Below are 23,733 nucleotides of genomic sequence, written 5' to 3'. Positions count from 1 at the left end.
GCATTAAAATCATGGCATTTCACATTTAACAAATCAGATACACATGTCAGATGTAAAGCAAAGGAACCAATGATTCAAATCAGAAGGATACGGGTGGCTCTCAGGAGCCAAATTTCCAGCGCAATACTTGATCCAAACCGGTTGACTCTCCGTCAACGTATATAGAACCAATGCGTCCGTAGACCCCTCTTATCACCGAATTCCGTCCACCAAACACCCCTTTACCGGGCCCGCTCACCTCAAACGAACAAAATGGTAATACTCGAGTATACCCGGAATCAAGGGTCTCAATACCCAAAATCCCCGAACAGACTACCGTGGTTCGTTATCTAATCGTCCAGGCCCTTGCCGGCCCGACTCGAATAACTTAGCCACAGGATTGAGCTCATAGGTCATAGAAATCCGAACAGATGCAGACACAGATAACAGATTCAAATTTTGCATGGTAAATTGGCATATGAACAGACTAGAGAACGAGTGTGATAAAGTACACCCTCGTCTCGAACAAATAAACAGATTGCAGAGCAGAAATCAAGTTAAACAGCAATGGAGGGGAGTGGTACACTCACCGGCTCAACTTCAAAAGTTTTTACTTCAGATTGGCCTTAATCGCCAAGAAACCCTAAAATAATCAAAATAAACCAATTGAAGGTTTCATATCCAAAATCGAGTAAACGGAATGCACAAGTGAGGCTCGACTACACGTCGTACGCCTTGCCCAAAAATACTAATGCAAGGGTGCAAAAACATGATTTTCTTGGAAACAAAAGATAACATGAAAACCTAGGCGCAAACAACCCAAAAGCCCTTCATTTCCATCAAAAGGCAAATCTAACTTAAAGAACCAAACGGCCTAGAAAATCGGACAGCATTTCCCCTAAATTTCTTACTTTTCCAGCCATTAAGGCTTCATGATTTCCTCAAATCAGTCCCAAAACCTCACACAAAAGTCATCTCATTTCCCAAAATCCGTTCACTAGGCTCAAAGCAATACAAGTACAAAAGTTAGCTAGGAAATGACCGGAATCAGAGTAAGCCTTAAAACATGCAAACAAGTACAATGAGACTCGATAACGAATCATAAAGTCATGCCAATCACAACCCCAATAGGGTTTCATATACATATATAAGCATAATAGCAAACCAGAAAATCAGAAAATATAACTCATTTGATCAATCAACAAAAACAGGTTTGGCCTCCGTATGCGGTAATGGCACAAAATGCGCTACGCTTATCGGATGAGGGCGTAAGACCCACCATCTCGAAGCTAAAAGACAGGGCTACAACAATGTAGAAGGCCTCTCAGTCCAAATCCTAGCACAACTAGGTCAAATGTGCCAAATACTAAACCACAATTACCAAAACAGGTTTGCAAAACACACAAAACTGTAATGAACACAACTCAGTCTATACAAGTCCCAATGCCGAAATTCCAAAGGCATAAGTTAGCTAAGACATCCAGCTACATTTCATCAGAAGACACCAACAACAAAATCCAAACCAATTCCAGTCAAAATGGCCAATTACAAGTGCAGTTTTCGCATTCTGATCAACCCAGATCAGCAATAGTAAAAACGACATATCTCACTCTACACTACTCCAAATGACCTGAAATTTTTCAGGCACTCCAAAATCATCAATACCTACAACTTTCATGTTTTGAGCAAAGTCCAATTCGGCCTCTATCTATGACCTAAAATTTCAGACAGAATGTTCAACCAAGAACCCTAATTTTCCAGAAATTCTTCCAAATTCAAATTTGATTGCAATTTCCTATCATATGCACCTACTAGAGCTAAAGCCCCTTATTACCAACCATCAAAAACAACCACACCATCAAGATCATATGAAACCAGAAAATTCATCATAAAATTGAAAACTTCACCAAAACACTTCAAATCAAGAAACAAGTCACATAATCCATCACTTTAGGTCCCATTAAGCACCATATAAGCATCAATAAGTGTAGTAGAATGTTTAATCATCACTTACCTAAGAAATAAGAGAAGAGGAGTTGTAGACCACCCTAGCTCTTCAAGAAAACTTCACCAAACAACCTCTATCACCAACTAGAAAGATTTTTATGGAGTAGAAATGGATGTAAGCAAATGTTTTTGGGTGATTTGCACCAAGTAGTAACTAGAACTTGAAGAGTTTCTTCTTCCTTCCTTGCACAAGAGGTTCGGCCAACAAGAGGTAAGAAATGGTAATTTTTTTGTACATTTTTGAGATATTTAACCAATTTTTGGTCAAAAGTCAAAATAGTGAATAGTAACTCTTAAGTCAAACCACTAAGAGGGTGACACTTGTCACCTACATTAATGCAATCTTATCTTTCTTTTCCTCTCACATCAATCAATCTCACTCTCTACTTATCTCTTAACACCCGATAAATTTTACACAGTATCCGAAACTTAACCTTATTGGCCGAATTTTTCCGAACTTTTCGCACTAGTGGGTCCCACGTCCAATATATATTCTTAATTTTCTAAAAACTCTCCAATACTAGAAAAATTATCTAAAAACTATAATTGCTCATAAAATTTATCTAGAAAATTTTCCGGATACAGAAAGTGCAGAAAACAAGCCATGAAAAATGCGAAAACCTAGAAAATGCAAATTACGGGTTCTCACAGAAAACCAAACTTGAAGTATTTTCGAGTTTAGGGTTGTATAGCTTTTTATAGAGTCCCTGATCATAAAACACCTAAATTGGGACCTCGAGCACTTAAAAGTGTGTTTGTAGGCTATGCTGAAAATTCAAAAGCATATCGGTTGCTAGATTTAGATTCTAACGTCATTGTGGAATCTAGAGATGTCGAATTTTTAGAAGATAAATTTCTTTATAATTCGACAATGAGTACAGATTCAAGCCAAAAGCCACCACCCATTTCCAATGCTAGACTCTCTAATAATAATAAAAGGAATGCAGGGGACATTCCAAGTGAATTGAGGAGGAGTCAAAGGCAACGGAAGGAAAAACATTTATCCTCTGATTGTATAGATTCACAAGCTATTGTCTTCTTAGTTGAAAGCGACAGACAAATTCTACTTGACAAGATTCCTGTCTTGTTAAATGTAGAAGATGACCCTAAAACTTTTAGTAAAGCTATGAAATCAAGAGATGCATCGTTTTGGAGAGAGGCAATTAATGATGAAATGGATTCATTATTGAGTAATCATACTTGGATCCTAGTTGATTTGCCTCTGGGTTCTAAGCCGATTGGCTGTAAGTGGGTATTTCGAAAGAAATACGCTACTAATGGATCTATACAAACTTTTAAGGCAAGATTAGTAGCAAAAGGATTTAGACAAAAAGAGGGAATCGATTATTTTGATACTTATGCACCAGTGGCTAGAATTACACCTATAAGAGTACTATTAGCATTGGCTTCAATATTTGATTTGTGTGTACATCAGATGGATGTAAAAATGGCTTTTTTAAATGGCGACTTAAATGAAGAGGTGTATATGGATCAATCAGAAGGTTTTGTTCTACCAGGAAATGAAAAGAAAATTTGTAAACTGATAAGATCTTTGTATGGTTTAAAACAAGCACCTAAACAATGGCATCAAAAGTTTGAAACTACTATACTCTCTAATGGTTTTAAATATAATAATGCTGATAAGTGCATTTATTCCAAGTTTACTAGAGAGTATGGTGTGATAATCTGTCTATATGTGGATGACATGCTAATTGTTGGTACTAATTACAAAGGCGTTGAAGAAACTAAGAAGTATTTGTCTTTTATATTCAATATGAAAGATCTTGGAGAAGTAGATACTATCTTAGGAATTAAAGTTAAAAAACATAGTGGGGGCTATTCTTTACGTCAATCTCATTATGTTGAGAAAGTTTTGAACAAGTATCAACATTTGAAGGTAAAAGAAGTAAGCACTCCTTATGATCCTAACTTTAAGTTGTTTGAAAATTCTGGAAAACCGATTGCTCAATTAGAGTACGCTAGTGCAATTGGTGGCCTAATGTATGTTATGCATTGTACTAGGCCAGATATTTTATATGCAGTTTGTAGACTCGCTAGATACACTAAGAATCCTGGTATAGAACATTGGAAAGCTATAGGTAGATGCTTGGATATCTTAAAAGGACAAAAGATTTAGAGCTTTCCTATAACAAATTTTCGGCTGTACTTGAAGGTTATTCTGATGCAAGTTGGGTAACCAGTGTATGTGACAAAGTGTCTACTTCTGAATGGATTTTTACATTGGATGGAGGAGCTGTTTCTTGGGCATCAAAGAAACAAACTGTCATAACTCATTCCACCATGGAGGTTGAATTTGTAGCCTTAGCAGCTTCATGCAAAGAGGCCAAATGGCTAAGAAACTTACTATTAGACATCGAGTTGTGGCCAAAATCGATGCCAGCCATTTCTTTGCATTATGATAGTGAAGCCACTATGTCTAGAGCGTTAAATAGAATATATAATGGCAAATCTAGACATATAAACCTAAGAGATGAATATGTCAGACAATTATTGAATGATGGCATAGTCACAGTAGTGTATGTTAGATCATTCAACAACTTGGCGGATCCATTCACTAAAGCTCTCTCAAGAGATATAGTGAGAGCAACGTCATTGGGAATGGGGTTAAAACCCGTTGTCTAAAACCACTAGTAATGGTAACCCAACCTCTCTTCTAGCACTAACACTAGATGAAAGGTTTAAAGGGTAATAACAAGTTACTAATAAGTGGTTGTGAGCACTAGAAGTTGTATTATACCATTCCAAAGTACTAGTGCAGTTTGTTACTTAAGAGGCTAAGTATCATACTCTTAATGAAGTTAAATATGGTTTCATAGTGCCTTGGTAATAAAGGTTTGAAATGTACTTCACCTATCTGATCATGGAAGTGGTGCCGCTCCTAGCAGAAGTGGTGGTTTTCTTTTGTAAATGATCATGAACTTAGGATGGAGCACAAGGCCGGTAAAAGTGCTAAAATCATTTCATGAACTATTTTCCTAAAAGGATATAATCTTGTGTGTGCTATTTCTGTTTTAACTTTTAAGTTATGATTTAAGTAATGTATCCACCATAACTTGTTAGAACAAGTGAAATATTTACACTAAGAGAAGGGTTTAAGTTCACAAACACCTTTCTCTATGCAAGATAATATGAGTGCTGATTTAATTTCGTTACAAATTAAGTGGGGGATTGTTGGTAATAGTTTGTAATGAGTATGTTGAAATTCATTGTCCCACATTGAAAGAGGATAGAGTGCACATTGTCTAAATATGAATCATTGTCTTGTTTCCTTTACAAATTTGTTCCAAAAATATTAGTTTGGAGGGAAAGTTTGGTGGGAAAGCTATTCCAAGATATATAAAATCTTGACAAGGGCACTTGGGGCACCTTGGGGCTTTCTGATAGGGTGTCAATCAGAGGTAGTTATTGGCGGTTGGCGGTTACATTTTAGCAGACATATCTGGTAATTGGTTAACTACCTATACACCTATTCAATAACGATTGCATCCTCTGATAGTACCCTGGATAGGTGCTTCAATTCTTTTAAATAGTAGGATTTCGACAGAATTAAATCACTTTTACTTTTCATTGATAGTTCTTAGACTTTGTTGTATCCTAAAGGTAATTTGTCTGATAGAGGCAAATAACACCTTAAGGAAAGTGTTTTCACGCCTCAAAGTCTCTGTATTTGTCTAGTTTAGATTTCTTATTTACTACCATTTTATAACAATCTAGAAAGCGAAAATTGTATCCAAAGCTGCAATGGAAACAGAGTCACAAGTAAGTTCACTGGCAAATTCCCTGGTGGACCTTTTGGGTCTCTCATCACCTTTGGAAGTTGGGTTCTTTTGTTGAAAGTTTCGATTTCATTAGAGACACGTTCTTCCAAAAAATAACATTAATAGCTCTTTTAGGGAAGTTATTTTACACTGACTTCAGGAAAATATTTTACAATGGAAATTATTTTCACCAACTTTAAAGCAACCAAACACCAAAAATTGTTGAAAATGATTTTCAAAAATATTTTCAGTCCAAACAAACCCACCCTAAATACAGACAGAAATCTAGAGCAACTGAAAGAAGTTAGAAAGCGAATCAAATGAGCTATGGCATGCCAAGTAATCATCGTACGCTTTTCTGATATCTAACTTTAAACGATCAATCCTTTTCAAATAATCCGAAATTAAGCCATGTAGGGGATTTAACCACGTTGTAGTTCACAAGAACAGTTACAAGGAAATCTTCTATATCTGAAATTGCAGCTTCAATCTTGATAACCAGAGATTTCAAACTCCCACTACCCTCTCAGCATCATTCCAGTTGTGAATGTAATGCACAACAATTGTCAAAAACTTATACTCCACTTGAAATTCATTGAACATGGTAACCATAATATTGTGAAACCAACGTGCAAAAGGCCTAGATTTCTTCTTCCAAAACTCGTTCTCAGCCAACTCAATTTGCAGCTTCAGCTCTTCTAAGGCAAAATAAGCAGTATCATAATGCAACCCATCATTCCCCTTTCTGTCCCAGTTGCTGCTTCCAAAATCTTGAATATAATCTTTCACAATTACTCAAATTGGATTGCAATGCAGAAACAAAATGCCGCTAATAGCAATCACAAAGAAGAAAAACAAGAAGAAGAAATGGGAGAATATGCATTCATTAGGACTTGTAAATTATGCACTAATGACTATCAGGGTAGAATCAACATGGTGGACCAGATCACTAGCCATAGTTAGCACTGTAAGTCTATAAACTCATTACTCATCTGGTCGTGTATTTTTTTCAACATACTAAAAAATGATAGTCTTTTGAGAATATTTTGACATTTAATTTACACGAAACATCTATACAGTGAAAAATGAATAAAATTATAACAAAATCTGTAATGTTTAATTAGAAGGTAAAACTAAGTCAAATTTATACGAAATTCTATGTATAACTAATACAAGTAATGAAATATATTATGAATGGTGTTGATTTTTAAATTTGTAAATTAATTTTATTATGATATAATGAAGAGATATTCTCTCCAATGCGATGGAGAGGAATCTGGTCCACCTATCTTAAACTTGCATGTAAGCTCCATGTTGGCCTCTTACATTTTATCTCGGGTAGAAAATACAAAAGCCCCTATGCCATAGTTATTCTACAGAAAAAATCTCCTGTGAGTTTCAAATCATACGCGTTCGTATCTTATGATTTAAAATAAGGTGAAAAATCGACAGAAATCATTAGATCTAACGCGTTTGATGTGAACACGCTGGAATTGCGAGTGGTTCTTCCGAAAAATAGTTTTTTAAGACAAAATTTGACCTGATATACCTATTTGGCCCTTAGATCTTAATAAAACTACCAAGGCTCTTCTTCAATTTCGCTCCAAACCTGTAGAAACCAACAATTTTTGCTTATATTATTAGTGAATGAAACCGATGAATCAAAAATTGTTTGTTTTAGGCTATTTTTTGCTTATATTATAAGGGTATTTCTATTATTTCACTCAGATTCGTTTGTTTTAACGATTTCCGTCGATGTTTCAAATTATTTCAAACCATGAAATACCGACACATGTGATTTAAAATTACAAGAGACTTCTCTATAAGATAACGATACCATAGGAGTTTTTTTTTTAACACCCTTTTATTTCATTTTTCTAAAGTCCAGCAAATGCAATGAACGTAAAATCATTTTGAATAACAAAGTTCAAATTTATTTTGATGGAATGCACGTAATGAAAATTGAAATAATTAGCATAACATTAAATAGTTATTCAAGTATTGAACGGCTAAAATATAATAAACCGTATTATGCAATTGTCTGGACTCAATTTCACTCTGGACATGTGTATTAATTTTTTTTTTCGTTTTCAGAGTCTTTTTTTTTTTCCTTTTTTCGCTGGGCTTTAGTGCAATTTACCCTCTAGATTATTGTTAACTAACTCTATTTTACTCCTGACTAAAAGAAATTGTTCAAAGTTCATCCTGAATAAGATGATTAATATGTTAATTTACTATGGCAAATAAACAAAACAATATCAACCAGTTCAAAATATTGATGTCGGCTTCACTGGTATGACTTCCATAAAATCTAACTTGCAACAACCAAGACAAAAAGGAAGGCCTAAGAAATTCAATAATTGAAGGTAGAATAATGGAACCGAGTGAAACTACGCTCTAGTTTATATTGGATACGAGATTTTATGCCAGAATGGAGTCCTTAAAAGGCTAAGGAAGCCGTCTGTTTCCAAATTAGCCTATCAATTCTCACAAGAGAACAGATCAAGTGCAAGGAATAAAAATCATAATGATAGAACAGTGCTTTCTGGACGATGATCATAACCATCCAACAGCAAAAAATGCTAAGGCTGCTACAACATAATGAATTCCTGATAATTTGCCTACATTAGATCCTTAGGAAACACTTCTCCTTTTATCTAATTTCACCTCTATGTGTGTCTTTATCCTGTTGTCCACGAAGAACTCAAAAACTAAATTTCTTCATCTCACTTTTAAACATACAGAAGAAACTGGAAAAACACATTGCAAATGCATACTGCGCATACACGTGTGCTATCTCTGGGATATTTCATCCCCTCCGTCAGTTTGACTGGAAACAGCTTCATCTTCAGACAACATGGATTCAGCATTCTCAACCACAGAACATGATTCATTCAAATCTCCAGCAGTCTGAGAAAAGTCCTTTGATGACTCATCAATTGATTTTTCTTCAATCCACTTTTCTTCTCTTGTCCCTTTATGCCCTTCCATAGATATGGCTTCATGCTGTTCTTTCTGTTGCTCTGTGGATGAAGGATGAAGCAGAGTTGTCAGACCTAAGCCTTTAGAAAGAGAGACATACTTGAAAACAAGCTGCTTGTAGTTGTTCAGCAGGTCTTCGACGTCGCCTACTGTCAGATCACCAACCCGAGAATACAAATATGGGAAATCCTGAAATTCTTGCTTCAGTTTATCCTCCTTCAAAAGCATGTTTGCTCCTTTATTTTCCAGGTCTGAGATTGATGGAATTTTAGACAACTGATCTTTCACATACGGCTCTTCATTCCTGGACTTAGTGTCAGATGATTCGAGTGAGGACTGATTTTGTATTGTCGAGACTTGCTGCTTGTTATGATTCAAACCTTCTCTAGGGTTCACAGGTCCAACCCTTTGATCACTTTGACCAGGCAGATTGTCCGAGGCCCCTGACAATCCTGAAAGAAGTGTATGTGCATATTCCATATTCTTCTGAAATTCAGTTTCATCCATTGAAAGTGCTTTCGCATCGATATTCATAATAAATGACTCTGCTGAAAGTATGTTAGTGAAAAAGTAGGCCGCTTCAGAGACCAAACGACTTTGGCGCCTATATCGTTGGATATACAATAAGTTGGAATGCAGTTGTGGAGGATTTGCCTGTTTGAGACATCAAAAGAACCAATTTTTAGCACCAAAGGGAACGAATAATAAAAGCAGAGTGGCAACGGGTTGCCTAGATGTAGAAAGCACCAATAACAAGGGGTGTTTTAGTGGAAAAATAATCTCACCACTCCCCTGTAATAAATGATTTCAGCTAAGGCAAATAGATATAAAAAAATAAAAAAATAAAAACATGGATCCAACAGTTTCCAGCTACATATATAGGGACATGTGCTTGACTCAGCAAAATGATAAAACACTCTCAAACATGAAATGGCATGCCAGATTGTTTGATGAAATGGATTATTTCCACAATATAGCCAAAACTATTAGTGCCAAATCAACAAGGATAACCATTATCCAGTTTCTTGAACAGATACTAGAACATTATCCTTGGAGAGAGTTCAGGAAGCCATTTTAATACTCCAAAAATATAAGCTAATAAATCCATCTAGACAAATCATATCTTCAAAAAATGAGATCTCCAGGGCCCTCAACTTGATCGACTAGCCCTAACTGCATCTCTTTTTAGCTTAAAATGTCAGTTCTCTACCTCAAGGTAACTTCTCTATAGGAAGTTAGTTGTCATTTTGTATTCATTATTACAAGAAAATATACTTCTTGGGTGAGTTCAGAGTTTAATCACCACTAAGAGCAAACTGCTCAAGCAGATGTTGACCCCTCTTCTCACAAGATTAGATACCACCGAACAGCAAAAGTATTCTGTTTCCTTTGATTCAATTAATGTCTTTGGATTTCAGAAAGCATGCTGTGGCAAAATAACTCTCATAACCTCGAAAGGGTGATAAACATAAGCTTTTTCCAAGTCATTACAGCAGTTTTCAGCATGCCCAAGAATAAGTTCCAGAAGGCAGAAGATGCTGAATTTCAAATCATCTGCATAATGGTAAAATGTATCTCATCTCAAATGTACTTCAACAACCATTCATCCTTTTTGCCATTTTTACCTTCGATGTATTTGCTTTGCCGGCTGAATAGTGTGTTTCATGTCTGATGCTTGTGTTTCACATTCTAACTTTGTTTTTGTAATTGACATAAAAAGCTGACAGCTTAGTTGAACATATGTATAATTCTGCTAACTTGTGCATTATTTGATGTTGAAAAGTGAGTTTTTTTTTTTGGGGGGGGGGGGGGGGGGGGGGGGGGGGGGGGGGGGGGGCATTGAAATTGTTTTTCCAAACAAAGTTTTTCTCACGCACTGTTCACCCCATAACTCGTTTGCAATATCAGAATTTAAAAAATGATGAGCACCAAACGAGACTATTTTGACAGATACAGATCAAAATATAATTTTGTGGCAACCAGTGTCTACAGGAGATAGCCCATTAGTGCATAAGAAAATACTAAGGAGCTGACTCAGTACTGGATATCACTATTACAACTCAAAATTACCCAGGCTTCTCACTGAATGACTCCTCCTTAAATGATGTTGATTTCTTAATCTGCTCGATTCCTGTTTCAAGTAATTATAAATTTGCAGTGAAATAAATTTCAGTAATCTTTAGGAAACTACACAACCGATAGCCAGAATCTGTACCCATATGTTGGAAGAGTCATCTACAGTCTTTCCAACAATTAAGTAAACAGCTCTAGATCCAGTGTCTAAAATGCAGTTCTACAGTGTCAGCAATGTATAGAAGGTTTGTGTATTAATCAAAGAACTCTAAATACATTTAATATAAGATTAGTCTGCAATACATGTCAGCATACTTAGAAAAGAGGGTTTAGATTTAAAAGACATTCACAATTATATATGAAATTCTCTTTTTCCATTCCGCATGTGGCATGCATTTTAAATTCACTCACATAGAAAAATCTGTGCACTGCCAGTGCATAAAATACTAATACTTAAAACATCTTATATCTTTACAAAGTCTGCTTCTTCACAAAAGGTGTCTGATTTAACTCCTAATTATCTAGGACATGGTTCCTTTCCTAATTCAACTACAGAAGGAATATATACCAAAACCTTAAAATTTGCTGCAAGATGGCTACATTGGATTGCTGATAACCTCCTAAACTAATCCTATCTTGCCTAGCATTTATCTCGCATCAAAAGGATGTGGTACTTTGACTAACTCTAATCCTTAAATCTAAATGCTAAAAGAATTGCAAACTCAAACTCTAAAGATAATTATAAAACAGTAAATACCAAAGCCAGGAAAACTCCTATGAGACAGCTACATTACCTAAGTACTGAAAATCCCAAAAAATAAGGTTCTACATTATACATAAAACACAGAAGCATGGTCAACAAATTCTGTCTCCAAAATAGCCTGCTTAGCATATTCTATATCCCAAATAGACTCCTCCTGAGATATCGCTGTCATTTTTTCTTTTTCCCCCTTCTAATTTTTGCATAATAACACGAGAATCAGACTTGCTGTACATAAACGACCACAACTCCCAGGAATTGTCCTTTTTCCATTTAGAAATAAGAAAACAAGACAATCCTAGTTTAACATAAATTACTTTCTGCACATTCTCAAATCTATCGGACACAAGGACAGTTGACATACTGAGCACAAAGGACTGGTTCTTAACAAAGCAGAGAGATCTAGAAAAACAGCAAAGAACTAGTGCCTAAATTGCAGTAAAGAAATGGTATGAAGCTGATAACCTCAACAGTGTCCATTCTGGTGATCTTGAAAATGAGACTTGAAAGAGATAGAATTATATAAGGGAAAAAATGAAACACACTCCCACACAAACATACACACACACACACACACACAGAATACAGAGAGAGCGTACAAACACAAAAGCATAAAAATCTGCAGTTTTTAAAGGAGAACAATGTATTCTCCTTTTTTTTTTGGGTAAAAAATGGATTCTCATTGAAGTCTCACTAATTGGAACTATTTCAGTTTGTGGATTACAGCTAAACAAAGACACAGAAAAGAAAAGAAAGAGCAGATTTACCTTTATAGTGACATAAATGAGAACAGGAAGAAATTCATCAGCTCCAGGAGGATTTTCTTTTGCTGCAATAGAGGCATTTAGCAGTAGATTACTAATAACCTTGCAACAATTCAGGATGCAAACAAGTTTGTCTCTTGGTGCTTTGTACATATTAATCTTCTGTAGTTCCTTCTGAGCAAGCTGCATCAATAACAAAAAAAAAAATGTAATCCATCTTATGGTCAATCCGACACATTTCTTTCTCACCCATTATCCGCTGTTAGTTATCAAGAGCTAAGCTGCAGTTTACCCCAGAAAAAGTTATACGAAACCTACACACCTATACTTTGTTTGAGATAGTATATGTTACTAAGACCATCCAACAATCAGAAGGAAGTTCTTACTCACCAACCATGATGTTTCATTTTGGAAGGTTGGCTTGATATCCAAATTCTCTGGCTGAATGAACTGTTGAACTAAAGCAATCTTTTCATAAAGTTGATCATCAGCTTGTACATCTTCTGGAAGTGAAGCAAATACACGTGGAAATAATTTTGTCATAACATATTTCTCCAATCCCTGTAAAGTATATGTGTGTCATGAACAACAATTGACCAGTTTAGCATAGATAAGACACTTGGGCACAATCAGTTGAAAAGTAGTAGAGAACACAATTTTCACAACTGAAATTGAGGGCCAAAACACTCAAGAAATGGGTATCCATGGAAATCTAAACTAAACAAAAGCCCAGTGGTTCCCAGATCAGTAAAGCGCTTCAAGAAATGGATTTTAATTCACTAATGGTGTAGCACAAAAGCTGCTGGCAAGTCAAGAGTTTCTTAGGTTGGTTTCACAGCAAACACCCAAAAGGAAAAATAACAAGAATTAAGAACACAGAACCGTACATTCATGTTTAGTATACCACGACTTGCTATAGTCATGCTCAATATTTCCTGAAGTTCACCAAGCAAGAAAAATTCATATATCCCCATCTTGAAAAACATCATCCCGTTAATTTTGGCCCATCATAAAACTCAATTTTCCCAATCCTTAAAGTAACAGTACTAACAACTGATACTGAAACTTTTAAGTGATTGGATTTCCTGATTGGATTTCCAAGAGGATATCCTTTATAAGCAATCAACTCTTCTGGAAACAACTAGGTCAATACCGTTAGAAACTTCTTATAGCTTCACATAGAAGACAATAACAGTTAAAAATTTCTTTGGTTCATCATACTTTTTCCACTTTACTTATGCAAATGCCCAACTAACAAAGAAACATAAACAAAAAACAAAATCTTGGGCTGTTTTTGTTGGATTAAAGATTCCAAAACCTGACAATGTAGAGATTGTTTTACACTAGCGTATCCAATATAATACATAACCTATATTCAGATTAAAAATTAACGTTTTAAATACTCATGGCACACATTCATACTAGTATTAAACTAGATGTACCTGTATCCTTTATTTCTTCCCTTCTTTAGTAAGTAAATTCTAAAAAGACGAAGGCAAAAAAACAGGCATAAACCGGAATAATGCAAGGAAATCAAGCTCACCTCACCAGCACTCTCCAATTCCTCCTCTGAACAACCAGCCCAAAGTGTATGAGCCCTAAATGCAGTTTCCATATTGCCAAGAAATTCTTGCACAGCTGCACTATCCCTTTCCCCATCCGGCGCATTGTTCATAAATGACACTATAAAGCTGCAAATGTGTCAAATTATAATCAATCCAAATTTAAAAAAAAAAAAACCACCAGAACTATGCTTTAACTATGTAATTAATTACTTAATCTACTAGTAATAAGTATACCAGGCTGAAGTGAATAATCAAGATCAATTCCCATCAAACCTTTTAATGTCTTTGACAAACGGGGCAGCGGAAGGATGACGCATTCTCTCGAGGAAGTCGTGCCACGTCAACGGTGCCGTCGATGATCCGAAGGCATCGGAGGTGGCCGTCTCCATTCACGGGGAGTTTTTTATGTAAATCGCCGATAATATCACCGTCTTGGGCAAGTCAACCGATCGTTAATTTCAAAGAGAAAAAAGTGGAGGGTTCTGTTTGAGCTGAGGTTTTAACAAAAAGAAGCTAAAAAACGTAAATTTATAACAATTTCAGGAATTGGGATTTTACAGCACATGAGAAGGGGAAAATTGATACTTACCAATCGGAGATTTTTCGGGTGAATGCAAGATTTTTTTTTCCCTCCTTTTTTGTGGACTTTGGGTTAGATATCAGTAGTGGGGTGGAGCTTGTTCTTGATTTTAAGTGGTTTCTGCAATCAGGTGTTGGGAATTCTGCAAAATTTTATCACGAATTAGCTGGCTTCTTATGTTTGCTAGGAAGAAGGTTGTAGCAGCAGCTCGGTGGCGGTGGCAGTAGTGGTGGCGGAGAGGAAGTTGGAGTCGGCAATGGAAGAAAGAAAGACACAAATACATCCATTTTTCCTCGGATTCCTCGAACATTTTTTTTAAAATTTTTTTCTGATAGGCAATTTTTTATTTATTTTTTTATTCCCTTTTATTTTTTTCCCTTGGTCTTTTTTCTTTCTTACTGCGTTTTTTCCCCTCCAAAAGTGAAATTTATGGTTTAGTGCTTTGAGACTCTTTATTTCCTGATCTGTTATTTTTCTTTGGCTTTTTAATTTTTGTTGCAATTCTATGGCTTAAGTGCTATGGTATTCTGTTCAGTTTAGTTAGTTTTTTATTTCTTATATTTTTATATGATGGCATTTTTTTTCATTTCAATATATTAGTTAGTTGAGTTTTGAGAGTGTTACTGACAAGGGGTTGAATCTAATTCATCAAACCACAAGATTTATTTGGTAATTTCTCAGGGAAAATAAATTTAATAAACTCCTATGAATCTGTTATTCTCTCTCTCTCTCTCTCTCTATATATATATATATATATATATATTAGTATTTAGTTCATATTAGTACAGAATATTTTTATCAACAATATTGTTATGTATTATTCATATTCACATCAGAAATTATTGTATATCGAATATTTAATTACCATATCAGTTTTGGAAAACTTCTGTACGTAAATTTTTTACAATGTAATAATGTTCATTAATTGATTATATGCCTCCTGAGCTATTGAAACAAACTAAAGGGATTTGAAAAAAATTTAAATTGTTTGCTAAATCCCTCAATCCAAATGCATCTTAAGAGAAAACCTACTAAAAAAAGAATACCACATTTTATGCCTTGTCCCAAAAACCTTCCTATTTTTAGGGCTTTTAAGTATCTATCAATCCATAACCCATATCAATAATTAATTGACCAAAAAAATAAGAAAAAAAAGACGTTCAAAGTCAATCAAATTAAATTATTTATGCAAAATTTTCATTGTTTTTCAATTTTTACTTTTATGTAAACAAATCCAAATGTTATTAGTTGCAACCACAAGTTTTTCATTGAAGAAGCACCACCTTTGTCTCCTTATCATAATCTGGATAGGCTTATTCAAGAGCTAATGCAAAGGAATTGGAACTGCGGGGGCTGGTGCATACATTGCGAGAAAAGAACAAATGTGCGAATTGACTAATTAAGGAAAGTGTTTGCACGCAAACTGACCAAAGGTGAACCACATCAAAGAATCAGAGAGATACATGGTGTTGACATTATTGGGATGAATTCGCTTATTTTGTTGCTTGTTAAAAGAACTCGTGTTTCTCCCTTGTAACCCAAAAAAAAAAAAAAGAAGCCCGTCTGTTGATATTTAAAGATTTTCTGTGTGTGTTTGTATAAAATTTTATTATAATTTATTATAGAAATTGTAAAAAAACTTTTGTAGATTTGAGGGTTTAGAGAAAAATTTTCTTTTTTTTTTCCCTTCTTTTTCTTCCTCCTCTCTCCCACCCCACCACCAGCCTTCTATTGCACCACCACGGGTAATGGCCACCATCTCACCCCTTTTTTTTTTCCTTGTCTTCACCTCCCTCTTTTTTTCTTCTCCTTATTCTCTCTCCTTTTTTTCCTCGCCTCTTCGCCCCTTCTTCTCCTCCCCTTCCTTCCTCGACCCCTCCTCCCCCTCCCCCATCCCCCTTTGGTCGCTCGACGTCGACCAGAAGGGAATGGGGGTAGGGAAGGAGGGGTCAAGGGTAAGAAGGGGGAGAAGGAGAAAGGGGCAACCAGAGGGGGGAGGGTACGGAGAGGTGGGAGGAATGGAGAGGAGAGGGAGGAAAGAGAAGAAGGAGAAGGGAGAGAGGAGTGACGGAAAAAAGAAAAGAAAGAAAGGAAAAAGGGGAGATATTGTCGTCGACGGAGGTAGTGGTGGCTTGAGGTGGGAGGAGAAAAAAGAAGAGAGAACAAAAGAAAGAAGGTAAATTTTTTGTATATTTTTGGATATTAAATTTTAAGGAGTTTTTTTGAACTTATTGTTAAAAAATTTGTAAAAGAAAAATTAGGCAAAAAACGCATATGCTAAACAGAGCCATTATTTGGAAAAGTTTTTTGAAATAAGTATCATAGTACTTTTCAATGTAATATTTGTGAAATAAAAAATATATTTATGATACAATCAAATAAATTTGTGCTTATTCCAAGTAAACTCATCTTTTCTGGCCGAAAAAAGATCCATTAGACCAAACTTATCGACCCACTAGACCAAATTTATCGGGTTCAAAGGAGGCAATTGCAATTTGGCCAAACCGTAAGGGTCAAATTTGCAGTTTTGCCACTCTTGTGGAACGACGAATCTAAATTACTGAACTAACCCTCGAATTACTTGATCCCCAACCCCTCATTTCCGATCACCATAAAATAAAGTTTAAACCCTTTCCAACAGCAAGCCTCCTCAAAATCACACACACAACACACAATGGCCTCCACTGAAGCTGCAGAAAACGGCTCTGCAAAATCCACCGAAGTCGCAACCGAAGCAACCGTAAATTCACAATCCGAACCGGCGCCGGAACCCGAGGCCACCAACAAGGCGGAGCAGGAGGAAAAAGGGGAAGCAGAGAATGAAGCAGCGGCAGAAGGCACTGCTGAGGAGGCGGCGCAGGAGGAGGAAGAGGTAGAGGAGGAGACCGAGGCGAAAGAGAGTGACAACAATGTGAATAAATGGCCGGGATGGCCAGGGGATTGTGTTTTCCGGCTAGTGGTGCCGGTGCTAAAGGTTGGGAGTATAATTGGGCGAAAAGGCGAGCTTATTAAGAAGATGTGTGAGGAGACGCGAGCTAGAATTCGCGTGCTTGACGGCCCTATCTCCTCTCCTGAGCGAATTGTCAGTATATTCTTTCTCTTCTTTTCTGATTTAAGGGTTTTTGAGTTTTTTGGCTAGGGTTCGCTCTGGTGTTTAGGTCGTCAATACTAGGGTTTCTGCCTTTCTGATTTTTGGTTGATTTGAGTGCAAAGATTAGGGTTAGGGTACCTATTATTGTCTTTCTCAGTACGAATTTTTGTACGCCATTATTGATTTTCCATTCTTCAATTTACCATTTAGAGTTTATAAAGAGCCAATGTAGCCAAATATTTTTACTCATTTTTGGCATTTGATGTCACTTTTGATTATTCTTGTGTACCCGTTCAAGAAGGAATATTAATCTGTCCTGATATTTCTATCAAGTTTGATGGTAATTTCAATTAAGTGGCCAAATAGTAGAAGAATGTTGGAGTTGCAATTGCGCTTCTGGCATTTTTCGTTTTGCTTTTGATTTCTGACTTTATGTGCTACTTATCATTCCTACGCAACTTGATTTTGATTTGCAACTTTGTAGGTTCTAATATCTGGAAAGGAAGAACCAGATGCACCACTTTCTCCCGCAATGGATGCTGTAATAAGAGTGTTTAAACGCATTAGTGGACTACCTGAGGCTGAAGGTGATGGTAAGGCTCCTGGAGCTGCATTTTGTTCTATCCGGTTGCTGGTGGCATCGACACAAGCGATCAACTTGATAGGAAAACAAGGCTCTTTGATCAAATCAATTCAGGAGGGCACTGGTGCCTCGGTTCGGGTTCTCTCAAATGGTACATTGTTGTTCTAGCTTTGAGCGTTTCTTAAATTGGATAATTACTTCTCTGAATTTAGTTATCCATGGTCCTTGTTTCCTCTCTGTCCAAGTTTTTACCTTTTCTTATTGGGGTTTGTGGGATTTTGGAAGTTGTACCAAGCCAAATTATCTCTTTTAGAAGTAGCATGGGTTCTCTTTCTTGAACACGGATGAAATACAACATGGCTACAGCCGAAAAAGCCCTTAACTGCTGAATGTGGCCTGTAGTGAATTGGATAGTATAAATGCTATCATTTGGTTGCAAACTTAAGTTCCATGTATTTAGCAAGCACAAGAAAGCTCTGGTATCTGATATTGGAACACTGAGGTAATAGAGGTGTGAGCATGTTGAGATCACTTATTGGTTGTTTTGCTAAAAAACCTACAAAATGGAAAATACCATGTTTGCTAATTTAAAAATTAGATTCATAAGTTCCTCAAGATTTGGTACATATATAGCCTCCATTGTCTTATGTCTTGAGTTGCTACAGCCTATGATTATGGTAGTGCCAGAACAAGTATATTTCAGTGATTGGCTCAAAACTGGGCCATGGAAGATGTTTTGTCGTAATGAACCAGCTGATTCTTTCATAGGTTTGTTGGATGGTAAAATGTTTTATGAAGAACACTATTGCTGTTTGTTCTTTGCTTTAAACACCAACCCTCATGTGGTATCTATTCTGTTAATTTTTGGAGTCGTAGCAGCCTTTTTTTCCCCTGATATTATAAATGTATTTTTACTTGCATTTGTATTTGCAGATGAAACGCCTGTCTATGTCAGCTCAGATGAGCGGATTGTGGACCTGCAAGGGGAAACTCTTAAGGTTCTGAAAGCTTTAGAAGCTGTAGTGGCTCATCTTAGAAAGTTCTTGGTTGATCACAGTGTTCTTCCCTTATTCGAGAAGAGTGTAAGTTAATGTCTACAGAATTTAATGGTTCAAATTTATGGCATGGTGGTCAAAGTTTCTGTTGATTTTCAGTACAATGCACCAGTTACCCAAGAACGTCCAGTGGAGTCTTGGTCTGAGAAGCCATTGCTGCATGGTTCTTCACAGAGTGGAATAGGTGTTGATTATACTCTTCCACCAAATAGGGATTCCCTATATTTCGACCGGGAAAGCCATTTGGAACCACAAGTTCCTTCTTCACTTTCACTCTATGGGCAAGATCCTGCACTTTCAGGAGTTCGTCCTTCTGGTGTTGGTCGGGCCACTCGACAGTTTGTTACTACGGTTAGTTGGACCTCACTTTGCTCATTTGGCTGTTTGATTTGTAGGTTGTTACATTAACTTGGGATAATAGACTTGTCAAGTCTTGTCGACCTCTCAAAAACTTGTCTAGCTGTCAGGGATGTTGAAAGCCTAATTGATTTTAGTAGAGATAGTTTTGAAAGTTTTACATCACTCTCAATTCTCTCTTTGTTGGCTAGGACATTTGACAGCGAAAATCAGAGTCAATTCTTTTTTGTATCTAAAAGCCATTTGGGTGCTATTTAGAACTTCTAGGATTATTTCTTTTGTGACCTTTTAATAGCTTCATTTGTTTCTTTCTTTAGGTTGTACTGGCAGTAGTCAGCTAAAGATTGAAAAAGTTTCAGGTTTTAGCCTTTGATCCGTAAAAAAGATACCTAGTTAAGGGGTTGGTGGAATGCCTAAGTTATTTGATTTACGTCTTTCCTTTTCAGCCACCTTAAATAGCATCTTCAATTAGCAATTATTGGAGATACCATGTTTGTTTGGATTCACAATCTTTTTCTTTTTCTTGTCCTTTTCAGGTTGCACAAACTATGCGAATACCACTTGATTATGCTGAAGATATAATTGGAATTCAAGGAACCAATATTGCTTATATTAGACGTACAAGTGGTGCAATCCTTACCGTTCAAGAAAGTAGAGGCCTGCCAGATGAAATCACGGTGGAAATTAAGGGTGATGCTACACAAGTTCAGACAGCTCAACAGCTAATTCAGGCAAGTACCATTTTGGCTTCTCTTCTTGAGAATTAATTACCGTGTTATTGATGCCTCTGTGATGTCACCAGGGCAATTTTGTTACAGACCCATGCTTTTAGAACTGAAAAACTTTTTGAATTAAAACTCAGAATTTTATGGAGTTAGAAGAAAAGACAACGTTTACGAAGTGAATTTTAAAATATCACCCAAATGTGCAAATAGGTTGTTACTGGAGTCTAGCCCTAATCTGGAATGGAATCTTATCTGGCATCCTTGTCCTTGAATTAGTAAAGGCAGAAACAGAACTAAATAATACTAGAATCCCAGGAGAATTGAGATTGGATTCGTTAAACCCCTTAAAGAATAAAGCAGTATTACCATTTCATGTGCAAATTTCAGTTCTCTTTGAGTTGGAAGAAGTAGTTCTTAGAGTGTGATTTCATTTTCAGTTAATCAAAGGATTTGCTTTGAAATCATCTTGACCTTGTTGAATTGGCATGCATGTGGAGAACTGAAGTTGTACAATAATTACAGAATTATGGAAATTCATTAGCTATAAATCACTAGAAACATAAATTGAAAGACATGATGGATAGATTTGTCCTTTTAACTAAGTTTCTCCCAATAAATTAGAAGACATTTAGGTTGTTCAGCATCTAATGATAGGATTTAGTCATGCATTTTGTCAGATGCATGATAGGCATTTCTATGTCGGGCAACTATACTCTTGTTGAGGTTTTTGTTAGCAAGTTGAAGAATAATTCTTTTCTCCTGAATATGTTAATAGGAAATGGGACTGACATTATTATCCGAATCTGGGTGGAAAATTTCCTGTGGTTAAGAGTATGAATCTATCTCAGCAATTTCCCATTTATTAGCCTGTGGTTTCTTGAAATATCTTTTCTCCATGATTACCTTCCGCTCTAATAGCTAGTTTGTGAGTTGAGGATAGAAAAGAAAAGAAGAGAAAGGTTAAGTTATGAGAGAAAAGAAAGGATAAGAAAAGAAGAGAAGAGATTTTAATGTTGTTTGGGAGTTTATGAAAGAAAAGAAGTGATTTTGGACACATAAGTAAATAAATATTTCATTCAACAGCTTTTTAGGGGTAGAATGGGCAATTTAAAAAACTTTTTGCTGCCTTTCCGTGCTTTCCTTTGCTTTCTGCCCGATTTGGGCCGGAAAATTTTTTTAAACTGTAGCTGTTTCTTCCTTCTTCCAATTCCGTCGGTTTATTTTCCTTTCCTTTCACTTAAAACTCTCAAATGTGGGAGATGCAGCCTTTCTCTTCTATTCCTTTCTTTTCTGTTCAAATCTCATCTCCCAAACTAGCTATAAGTCATAATTGCTGAGATTGATATTTTGAATCTCCTAGTTGATTCATAAGTTCCTCAAGGTGACTCCCTATCTACTGTTCTCTTTCGACCTCTTTCAAATTGTATTGCTTTTTCAAATGCCATTTTGTAGATCTTTTTTGGCTTTGATAATAATGATGGAAGCACAAGAATGAAAGAATGGGATGTTGCTCCTAGTCATGTTTGAAGTTGAGGTTTTAAAGGAGAACTAAAATACTATTACGGGCTGGTTTACCATATAGTGAAAGTAATTGAGAGATTTTCTGCTAAATGCTAAACAGACAAATCATTAGAAGTCGAACCCTTAACTTAGATTCTAATATAAGTTAAAAAGCTTAAATTGAAATGCTTGTTTTTCTGGTGGGTTAAACCAACCGGAAAGTGGATAGCACTAGTATCCTCTTTAGGAAAAAGTTGTTATAATGAAGTCATAAAAGAATGAAACCCATAAGAGAATCAAACCTTGCTACTTTGCGCTAACCTCGAACAGTTTTATCTTTAACAGATCCAAGTTTTCCTAGATCACTTTGTTTTGACAAATGCACTGATGAATTCATTGAGTTGAAGTTATATTGCTCTGTTGGCACTGCAAGAATTGTGCTTAATATGGAGCAAATGAACTGTTAAAACATTTTCCCATTCCTCCTGATTTGAAATGCATCAAACTTAAAAGTCATTAATTTCTTGTATACAAGAGGATATTGTGATGTGCTCTGTATAATTGTCTTTCCTCTCATGAGAGCTCTTCATACCTTGACTATTTTGTAGAGAAGTGTAGCTGGATATTGCACAATCATGGTTTATGAGTCTGTTTCTATGCAGGAATTTATAAGCGGGCATGGGCATAAAGAAACAGTTACAAGCAGTTATGGCAAGTTGGATTCAGGTTTGAGGCCTTCCTACTCTCAAATGGGCAGTGGCTCGTACCAGTCATCTTCATACTCAGGACAACCCTATGGTAGCTATGGCTCGTCTGGTTTGGGAGGAGGATATAGCAGCTACAGGTTATAAATTGATTGTCAAAATTTAGAAGCATTAAAATTTTTCTCTCCGTTCAAACCTCTAGATCTTCTGAGCAGTACTGTATAAAGCTTCATCTGGAGATTGATTATCCTCTGTCGAGCTGACGTTGTGTTAACAGATAATAGATGAAAAACATGCAAAAAAAGACAATGCAGTAGATAATCTAATAGTTTGCTGTTATTTTGCTTTTGTATGAATGTTCACTTTTGAATCCTTTTAGTGGCTAGATTTTGTGACATTTTCCATTAAGCTGTTCGATTTTTAGTGGTCGCTACTGTGATTCTCAAGTTTAAGAAATGGATGCATCTTTCTGATCTGGGTTGATTTATTAAAGTCTTCTTATCACTAACAGCAGCATTGCACATCAAAATCTGTTAAGTGGCCACTCTGTTAAGTGGCCACTAATAGCAGCATTGTAAAGTAAGTGCTGAAGAAGGCTATTTGGATTGAGAAATTTGACCAGAGACTTGAATTCTACTCAAATCATTCTACTTGTTTGAATTACTTAAAAGGTATTTGGTTTTGTAGTTCCTCAATTAAATACATTTTAAACACGAGAATAATTTGTGATTTATAAATTCAAATCTCTCTTAAGTTTAACCACGAGAGAGATTTGAGAGGTTCAAATTCTCCGATCCAAATGTAGTCAAAGCATTTTAAGAGTGCAGTTGTATGATACACCTTCATAGAAAGGTAACATGTACTTGAAGCCTGCATGATTGCATTTGTACTAGGGTGGCAATTGTTAGCATGACATCAAAACGCTGCTCAAATAACTCGCTAAAGAAACAGGTCAATCTTGGATCAATTCACAAAAAGAAAAAAAAAAAAAGGGTTAACCGATTTTATCCACTTATAACCCGTTTATTGTGGCATCTTTTAGGCAGTCTGACATTTTGGATTAGTAGCCCTTTCTTGTAGATGTTGGTAACTAGTATGATTTAAACATTTTTATAAATCTGATTTTTTGTTATGAAATCTGTTGATGTGATTAATCATTTGATGTCTTGTTAGGATCTTTGATTTCTATCCATTTGCGTTGGGAGGGTGGTGATTTATATGAAGTTTAG

General features: G+C 36.1%; 2 protein-coding genes across 3 annotated transcripts; one reads left to right on the top strand and one right to left on the bottom strand.

Annotated features, from left to right (window-relative positions):
- Positions 1–8,272: 8,272 nt before the first annotated feature.
- Positions 8,273–14,735, bottom strand: LOC113694797 (vacuolar protein sorting-associated protein 9A-like). Of its 2 annotated transcripts, none has more exons than XM_027213670.2 (6): positions 14,499–14,735; positions 14,183–14,400; positions 13,888–14,035; positions 12,735–12,905; positions 12,348–12,527; positions 8,273–9,401 (listed from the first exon to the last, which is right to left on the bottom strand). In XM_027213670.2, the coding sequence occupies exons 2-6, from the start codon at positions 14,296–14,298 to the stop codon at positions 8,559–8,561; spliced, it is 1,458 nt and encodes a 485-aa protein (XP_027069471.1). In that variant the 5' UTR covers positions 14,299–14,400; positions 14,499–14,735; the 3' UTR covers positions 8,273–8,558. The 2 variants fall into 2 exon arrangements, with proteins under 2 accessions (XP_027069471.1, XP_027069472.1); XM_027213671.2 differs by having other exon boundaries at positions 14,183–14,422; positions 14,499–14,631.
- Positions 14,736–16,642: 1,907 nt separating this feature from the next.
- Positions 16,643–22,979, top strand: LOC113696282 (RNA-binding KH domain-containing protein PEPPER). The gene is made up of 7 exons (XM_027215715.2): positions 16,643–16,665; positions 17,131–17,571; positions 18,065–18,314; positions 19,097–19,245; positions 19,318–19,569; positions 20,112–20,306; positions 22,463–22,979. The coding sequence occupies exons 2-7, from the start codon at positions 17,164–17,166 to the stop codon at positions 22,649–22,651; spliced, it is 1,443 nt and encodes a 480-aa protein (XP_027071516.1). The 5' UTR covers positions 16,643–16,665; positions 17,131–17,163; the 3' UTR covers positions 22,652–22,979.
- The last annotated feature ends 754 nt before the right edge of the window (positions 22,980–23,733 follow it).

Source organism: Coffea arabica, chromosome 6e (assembly GCF_036785885.1).
Source record: "Coffea arabica cultivar ET-39 chromosome 6e, Coffea Arabica ET-39 HiFi, whole genome shotgun sequence".
Taxonomy (NCBI): Eukaryota; Viridiplantae; Streptophyta; class Magnoliopsida; order Gentianales; family Rubiaceae; genus Coffea; species Coffea arabica.
Note: the sequence above shows the minus strand (reverse complement) of the source record. Positions and strands in the feature narration are given on the sequence as shown.

What these genes read in the sequence shown, in the direction of transcription:
- LOC113694797 (XM_027213670.2), bottom strand. Translation starts at nt 14,298, where the DNA reads ATGGAGACGGCCACCTCCGATGCCTTCGGATCATCGACGGCACCGTTG. An exon ending in TTTGTCAAAGACATTAAAAG is followed by an intron (nt 14,036 to 14,182) that starts GTTTGATGGGAA and finishes ACACATTTGCAG; the next exon opens with CTTTATAGTGTCATTTATGA. An exon ending in AATTGGAGAGTGCTGGTGAG is followed by an intron (nt 12,906 to 13,887) that starts GTGAGCTTGATT and finishes TATACTTTACAG; the next exon opens with GGATTGGAGAAATATGTTAT.
- LOC113696282 (XM_027215715.2), top strand. Translation starts at nt 17,164, where the DNA reads ATGGCCTCCACTGAAGCTGCAGAAAACGGCTCTGCAAAATCCACCGAA. An exon ending in TTCCCTTATTCGAGAAGAGT is followed by an intron (nt 19,246 to 19,317) that starts GTAAGTTAATGT and finishes GTTGATTTTCAG; the next exon opens with TACAATGCACCAGTTACCCA. An exon ending in CTCGACAGTTTGTTACTACG is followed by an intron (nt 19,570 to 20,111) that starts GTTAGTTGGACC and finishes TGTCCTTTTCAG; the next exon opens with GTTGCACAAACTATGCGAAT.